General features: G+C 38.8%; 1 protein-coding gene across 1 annotated transcript; it reads left to right on the top strand.

Moving 5' to 3' along the window:
* The first annotated feature begins 7,063 nt into the window (after positions 1 to 7,063).
* LOC136323042 (olfactory receptor 6C2-like) lies at positions 7,064 to 8,106 on the top strand. The gene has a single exon (XM_066254858.1). The coding sequence runs from the start codon at positions 7,097 to 7,099 to the stop codon at positions 8,033 to 8,035; it is 939 nt and encodes a 312-aa protein (XP_066110955.1). The 5' UTR covers positions 7,064 to 7,096; the 3' UTR covers positions 8,036 to 8,106.
* The last annotated feature ends 637 nt before the right edge of the window (positions 8,107 to 8,743 follow it).

Raw genomic sequence — 8,743 nt, 5'->3', positions numbered from 1 at the left:
TAGTTTCTGCTGTGCCTGCACCCAGTGAAGGACTTTGCCCTGCACCACCTTCTTCTCCCTCCCCGCATCAGTGGGGCACACTCCCTGGGTAGCCACCTTTTCTGCCCATTTGGATGCCCAGAGTGACTGTGTTACTGTCCTCTTCTATTTAAGCTAGATATTCCTCTTAGTTAATATCTGACTGCCTGCTGAAACATTGTGCCAGTATTATTATTTTATAATTAGTGCCACAGTAAGACAAAAGAATGATAGAGGGGGAGAATTCTCTCTCTCTCTCTGACATAAACAACCAAAGTTACAGTAGTTGTATTTCTCATGTTCCACTAAAATATTCTATGACAGCAACTACTTGGTAAAAGCACTCTTAAGGGCAGCACACTTTCAAAGTGGTAACAAAAGCCACCACTTATTGGATAGGCTGCAAAATACTATGAATATTTCTGCAAATTACCATTTACTGAAAGCTTGACTCGTGTCTAAACTAGGTTACAAAATCTCATCTCCTGGAGGCTTTTCCTGAAAGCTTGCCACCAATGTTCCCCCTAAACAATGATAAACTTTTATTAGGTAACAAAAATGCTGTTCAATTCATAAGATAAGGGACCAAAGATACGATGCTGCCAAACAGAACGACCTTTAAGAGAAGATAAAATTTGATCATAACCAAAGAAAAGAAATGTTTACAGAAATATTTAGAATAAGCAAAGCAACAGGTCATGATTATTAGTCACTACAGATTTTCAAATATCTAGAAATTTAGAGAATGTTTTTATATGAGGAATATAACACAGAAATATAATAGGCTCTAGTTGAAATGTAGTAACAGGGAGTATATATGCCCTCGCGGCTTAAACCACCAAGACTTCAAACAAAATATACAAAATCAGTTTTCCAGATAATGACATCAGGCAATGAAGGATACTTGAGAGATGATTACTTTGGCTTACTTCCTGGAGATAGTGCAGCTGGGGAAGGACCCATGTGGAGCCCATCAGTCTGGCAGAGTTGAGGAGATGTAAGTTGTAGTCCAGGGAGGCTAAAATTGCCCCGACTTCAAATATACAACAGATTTATGATCATCAAGACAGCGTGGTATAGGCAGAAAAACAGACAATAAAGACCATTGGAACAGAATTGAAAGCCCAGAAATAAAACCATATGTATATAAGCAAATTATTATTGACAAAGGAGCCAAAAAACCCCACAATGATGAAAAGAAAGCCTTTTCAATACGTGATGCTGGGAAAATTGGAAAGCCACATTCAAAAGAATGAAACTAGACTACAGTTTGTCCCCATGTACAAAAATTAATTCAGAATGGATCCAGACCTAAATATAAGACCTGAAACAAATTACATAGAAAACATCGGCACTAAACTAATGGACCTTAGTCAGAGAGAATATTTTATGCATTTGATCCCAAAAGCAAGGGAAGCAAAGGCAAAAATAAATGGATGAAACTATATCAAACTAAAAAGTTCTGTACAACAAAAGAAACTAAGACAAAAAGATGATTATCTGAATGGGAGATGATATTTGCAAACAACAGGTCTGACAAGGTGTTAATAACCAAAATATATAAAGAACTCATACAACTCAACACCAAACAAACAATCTAGTTAAAATAAGGGCGGAGAATCTGAACAGACATTTCTCCCAAGAAGACATACAAATGGCCAACAGGTATATGAAAAGAGGCTGAACTTCACTAGCTATGAAGGAAATACAAATCAAACCTGTTAGAATGGCTATTATCAACAAGACAGGTGATCGCAAGTGTTGGAGAGATTGTAAAAAAAAAAGAAAGAAACCCTCTTTCACTGCCGGTGGGAAGGTAAACTGGTACCGCCACTATGGGGAACAGTATGGCAGGTCCTCAAAAAATTAAGAATAGAGTTACTATATGACCCACCAATCCTTCTTCTGGGTATTTACCCAAAAAACATGATAACCATATACTTTACAAAATGTTCCCCTCAATATTTCCAGTACCTAACTGGCTTCATACATAGTTATCACAATATTATTGACTATGTTCCCTATGGTATTCTGTAGCAACCAATTTGTACTTCTTAATCTTCACCTCTTGTACCCAGTTCCCAACCCCTTTTCCTTCTGGTAACCATCAATCGGATCTCTGTGTCTATGAGTCTATTTCTATTATGTTTGGTTATTTTGTTCTTTAGATCTGCATAGAAATGAAACCATGTGGTGTTTGAATGCTGGCAAGCCTCTTAAATATTGGGACAAGTAGCTAGGATAGTATGAGGAAAGAATCAGGATTTTTGTGTTCAGGTCAATTTTTGTTCAAAACCCGCCCCGTCACTCTAAGGCATTCTGGCCAGTCATTCCCTTTCCTCAGGTTCCTCATCTGTAAAATAAGGATAGTTCGGGGTCATTTTTCTTTTTTTACTTTATCTAAGATTTATGTCAGAGATAAATAATATATTGTATATAAAGTGCCAGACAGAGGGTCTAATTCTAGGAGAAATGTGAAGGATCCACAAAAAAATCAAAACGGAATTCAGATGACATGAGATCACCCTCCATGTCTTTGAGGTCATTACTCCCATTGCTACAGGTGTTTTACACTGTTAATTAGACTGCCACCAGTTCATTAGTAACTTTTGAAACTGGGTCACCAAGGACTATTTTGTTGTTCACTCAGGTGTTCCCTGTGCACTGGTAGCAGACTAAACATATAAAAGAAATTTTGCTCTTAAAGAATTTGCAGGGAAGCCTGCCTTCCTGCCCAGGAAGTTGAGAGGTGCTCCTCTGACAAAACTAGAGAGAAACCTTTCTTATCTCTGCACCAGTCTTTTCCGCCTTTAAACTAACAGAATACTGGGAACTCTAGTAACTGATGCCATTTTAGACTCTGAGAAGGAAGAGGAGACTGAGACCAGGCTCGTTTCATCAGGAGCCATGAAAATCTGGGAGAGTTCTGTCTTGCACACACACGGAGAAATGCCTGTGTGGAGGGTGAGCAGGGGCTGAAGTAAGTGGAGTGTGAGAGCGGGAGCAGGAGCAGAAGTACACACAAAACTCACAAATTGAATGTTCCTCAAGGGATCTGGTAAAGAATTGTCAGAAAAGTAGGTATGTAATTGCCATGACACATTTTTTCAAATTCTCTAAACATAGGTGGAGGGTGAATACAGTCAGTATTTTTTTTCTTTTTTAATTAAGTGAGAGGAAGGGAGGCAAAGAGACAGACTCCCGCATGCACCCTGAAGAGAAGCTACCCGACAAGCCCCCTATGGGGCGATGCTCTGTCCATCTGGGGCTGTTGCTCTGTTCCTTGGCAAACAAGCTGTTTTTAGCACCCAAGGGGAAGGCCACATAGCCATCCTCAGCATGCGGGAGGGGACATCTCACTTGAACAGAACCATGGCTGCAGGAGGGGAAGAGGGAGAGAAAGAGAGAAAAGGGGAAGGGGGAGGGGTGGAGAAGCAGATGGTCACTTCTCCTGTGTGCCCTGACCAGAATCGAACCTGGGACATCCACACACCAGGCTGACACTCTACCACTGAGCCAAATGGCTAGGGCCATAGTCAGTTTCCAGCCATCTGGAATTCAGTTCATTATAACTGGTACTAAAGAAAAATATTAACAATCATTTTTGATATGTTGTTATTCTGAAGGAGCATACAATTAGAATTTGCTGCCATGGTCATTTTAGCTTTTAAAGGGGCCAGTCATAATTCTGAGTTGAGGAAGCTGTTACTAAGAAACAGAATAATTAATAAAAGGTGATGGAAAAGATATTACCACCCAACAATATCCACTAGGGTCACAGATATAAAATAAGCATTATAAATTACCTTACAGAAAACGTCACCTTATTCTCTATCTGCTATTTAAATCCTTTTTGCCATTTTTTGGCAGGGAGTAGGGGGTTGGAGGCACCGCATTCACTCTTCTTAAATCTCGACTATCCAGTCTGTGTACAACCTGTCTCAAATGACGACAGAATGAGGTTTGTTCCAAACATAAGTAAGGTCAAAGTGTCTCAGTCATTCACCCAGCTCCCTAACTGGCAGCAAGAGTAGATAGTTTTGCACAGATTACATCATCTGAGTCCACCTCTGAATGTTAATTAAAAACACTACTTATGGGAGGGAGGTGGTGAAATGTGTTATTTATGTAATGAAACTGTTTCAAACTTTAATTGATTCCAACTCAAAATACATAAATAACTCAGTCTCCCAGGGAAATTTTCTGAATAAACCAGAGAGCGTTGCTATGATTGCTGATAAAGGCCAGCAATTCATTTGAAACCACTTTGAATTCATTTGAAGCAGTCCTGTATCCCAGGTACTGCCACGGCAGGCTTAATTGCATTACTAGAAGTAGTGTTTATTTAATAAGCTTCACGAATTAAAAGACAATGTTGCTGAAAGTTCATTTTAAAACATTAAATTAATGATCATTTAAATGCTATTATGACTGATTTCACTAGTCTTTCCTATCAATATAGAAGAATAAGAGCTTTAATAAGAGAAGCAGGGAATAATTTTAGATCCTAGAAACTTCATAGGAGAAGAAGAGATGGAGTTAACAGTGTTAATAACCAGTAAAAGAATTTAACTCTTCTACAGTGGGAAGGAGGGAGAAAGGGAGGAAAATTAGGAGTGCGGGGATGAGCCCGACCTATCATTCAGTCTGGCCTCGCAGGGTCTTCCACCGACAAGTACATGGCAAGACACTATGTGTCCAGTAAGTAATTCATCCCATGAGCTAAGGGAAGGGCTTCTCTGTTCCAAAATCGCATTTGTGAACTCTGAGCTATGCCCCTTGCCAACTCAGCTCATGGTGACAGATGACGCTGACAACTTTAGTAGAAAGAAAAGAACCTAGAGAAAGCAGATGAACATAGGAAAACATGAATAGCTACCAACGTAACTAAGAATGATTGCCAAGGAGTAATCATGAATGAGTTATTCCAAGTTCAAATTTTCATTTGCACTGTTATCCTCTGTTACCATGTCATTAAACATGCACTGAAGTAAAATGTCATTTTCCACTGATAAGCTGAAAGCCTTTTAATTTTTTCTTTCTTTTTATTAAATGTATTGGGGTGACACTGGTTAATAAGATTATATAGGCTTCAAGTGTACATTTCTATCATATATGATCTGTATATTGCATTGTGTGCCCACCACTCAAATTCAAATCATCTTCTGTCACCGTATATTTGACCCCCTTTACCCCGCATCCCACCTTCCCTCTGGTGACCCTCATACAATTGTCTGAGTCTATGAGCTTTTATTTGGTTGTTTTTCTTGTTTGTTCCTTTGTTAATTTAGTTTCTGACATGCTTTTTAAATAATAGATGCTTACTAAGTATTTATTTGAATGGATAAATGTAGTTTAATTACTTGAGCAATAAGAAAGAAGATTGCCCGAATGGATTTTTTATCCTCCATTCAAAACACACACATTGCGTACAATAGGGGCAATTCTTTAAACCATAAAAGACTAGTTTTGCTTCATGTTTCCCTACAAACCTTTGAGTTATGCCTAAATTTTCCTATTTAACAATGAATCCTCCCTAATAAAACACAGAGACATATTATAGACCAGTTGATTGAGTTATTATTAACCACTGATATCCTCAGTGAGAATGCATTTACCAGGTCTTCTTTTACAGATGGATACCTGAGAGTAGCTGCCTAAAATGCGAATCGCAATGAGGGTAAGTTTTGCCATGAAAGAAAGGGAAATTTCTTGAACCTCTATCTAATGAGATTCCTGATAAAATGTAAATTAAAGTTCAGAGAGACTTAAAACTCCTGGCAGGTAATGAAATGGACAGTGATAAACGTCAGTGAGAAAGGTGGGTACTTTATAATTTGTTTACAAAAGATTGATTCTTGTGTGCCCATTTGGTTGTAGACATAACTTGGGCAAGTTACTATGTCAAAACTCAAAGAACATAGCTGGTTGGTAAATTAGTGGGAAGAGGTGATTTGAGGAGTGGGCAGCAGCAATTATTGGAAGAAGTCATTAAGACACGTCCTGAGACAGATTCTGATGGCTGAGCTCCACAAAGAGCACAGGGTTGGCCAGCTGCGAAGAAAGCACACACCACAGACTCACTAGTCCCTCTGGGCTTCGTCCACAACCCAAAGCTCCAATCAGGACCAACGGCAGTTTACACTCAGGTCCCAGAACATTTTTCTTTATACTCTCTGCAGAAGCCGTCTCAAAACTGCCTGAGGCATACTTTCATTTGCCTAAATGTAGGGTGAAAAAGATATGCCTTTGTGTGTTAAACTTTTTATTTCCCAACTGAGAGATAACTTGAACTACAAAGAACAGAACTAACACTTTAAATGAATGTGCTACCCTTAAAATTTAGCATAACAACATAAAATGATCAACATAAAATACTAATTAAGCATTTGTCCAAACCCACAGAGAGCGTGCAATACCAAGAGTAAACCATAATGTAAACTATGGATTTGATGTGTTCATGTGGGTTTATCAGTTGTAACCACGTACCACACTAAAGGAGGCTCTGGCTGGCGGGAGGTTCTGCATGTGTGACGGCAGGAGGTACACGGGAACTCTCTGTACCTTGCCCTCAATTTTGCCGTGATCCTAATATTACTCGAAAAGTTATTTTACTTTAAAAACACAACAATACTAATTAAGAGAGCCTTCTTGGTTTTGAAAGTGAAACATTTCAGTAAGGTGTAGAAAAGCAAAGAAAAATGAGAATGGGAGGAAAAAAACTTCAAAAATGGCTATTTCTTCCATAATAAGGACAAATAAAATTTGTACAATGAGGCAATAGTGTTGAGGAACTGCAAAACAGACATATGATTTATGTTTTGTTTTTTATTTGACATCTTTGTAAATGTGCTTTCTAATCAGAGAATTATAAGCATTAGATCTTTATTAGATACTTCCTGTAGATGCCTCCTAGTAAAATGCCAAAGGCACTATGTTAACGAGTTGATTATTAAGCAAAAGAAGAAAGTGCCTGTGAGCTGGCCTGCTGGGGTGCTCTCATTCTTGTCCCGATGCTGGCTTCTTACGACACTTCTCTCTTCAGGTGGAGTTACATTTGACTTGGCACAAGGCAGTGATGAGAAATCATACAGCAATAACAACATTCATCCTGCTGGGATTGACCCATGACCCAAAACTACAAGTTCTGCTTTTTCTATTCCTGTTTCTCACCTACTTGTTGAGTGTGACCGGCAACCTCATCATCATCACCCTCACACTTTTAGATTCCCACCTGAAAACTCCCATGTATTATTTCCTCCGAAATTTCTCTTTCTTAGAAGTCTCATTCACCACCGTCTGTATTCCCAGATTCCTGTATACTATGATAACTGGAGATAATACTGTTACCTATAATGCTTGTGCCGCCCAATTATTTTTTGTTGTCCTCTTTGGAGCCACAGAATTTTTTCTCCTTGCTGCCATGTCCTATGACCGCTATGTGGCCATTTGTAAGCCCCTACACTACATGACCATCATGAACAACAAAGTCTGCACTACTCTTGTTCTCTGCTGTTGGTTTGCTGGCCTGCTAATTATCCTCCCACCTCTAGGCATGGGCTTCCAGCTGGAATTCTGTGATTCGAATGTGATTGACCATTTTGGCTGTGATGCATCTCCAATTTTACAAATAACCTGCTCAGACACAGTGTTAATAAAGAGAATTGTTTTGAGTTTTGCTGCTCTGACACTCTTTATCACCTTAGTGTGTGTAGTTCTTTCCTACACATACATCATCAAGACCATTCTAAGATTCCCTTCTACTCAACAAAGGAAGAAAGCCTTTTCTACCTGTTCTTCTCATATGATTGTGGTTTCCATCACCTATGGAAGCTGTATCTTCATCTACATCAAACCCTCAGCAAAGGAAGGAGTAGCCATCAATAAAGTGGTGTCTGTACTCACTACTTCAGTTGCCCCTTTGCTTAACCCATTCATTTATACACTTCGAAACAAACAAGTGAAAGATGCCTTCAAAGACACAGTAAAATGGATTGTACTTCTCACAAAGAAATAAGAGATGATTGATGTTTTAGAGGTTATTAAATTAAATGTAAATCTAACTCATGAGCGACATTCATGAATTTATCAAATAAATGGTGTTGTTGTTTTTTATTTTATAGATTCATCAAGCTCTTCTGCCCCCGGAAACATTTGTTTCTTCTCATCTAAAAGGCAAAATAAAAGCCAACCTATTTATTTCTCTTTCTTTTAAGTTTATTTTATTTGGAATAATTTCTTCTATAAATACTTGAGAGACTAAATTTCCAAAACTGCTCAATGTCATAAAAAGAAAATGTAACTAAATAAAGTGTTTCTGTCCATATTGCTTTCTCATGATGTTGGATATAAACACCCAGTGACCGTTTCTCACTTGTTGAGAATATTTCAACATCTAGCCTTCGATTGTACAAGAGTAATTAAAGGTTCTTTACTAAAGTCTAAAAAGTTCTCTAAAAAAAAAAAGTGCACTCCAGAGGCCTTCTCATTTGTTTTTGATTTTTTTTTTTTTTTTTTGAAGTTAGTAGCCAGGAGGCAGTCAGACTCCCGCATGTGCCGACCAGGATCCACCCGGCAGTTCCACCAGGGGGCAATGCTCTGCCCATCTGAGGCGTTGCTCTGTTGTGACTGGAGCCATTCTAGCACCTGAGGCGGTGGCCTCAGCGCCTGGGCCAACCTCACTCAAATGGAACCTTGGCTGTGGGAAGGGAAGAGAGAGATAAAG

Source organism: Saccopteryx bilineata, chromosome 2, assembly GCF_036850765.1.
Source record: "Saccopteryx bilineata isolate mSacBil1 chromosome 2, mSacBil1_pri_phased_curated, whole genome shotgun sequence".
Lineage (NCBI taxonomy): Eukaryota > Metazoa > Chordata > Mammalia > Chiroptera > Emballonuridae > Saccopteryx > Saccopteryx bilineata.
This window is presented reverse-complemented; position numbering and strand designations above follow the sequence as displayed.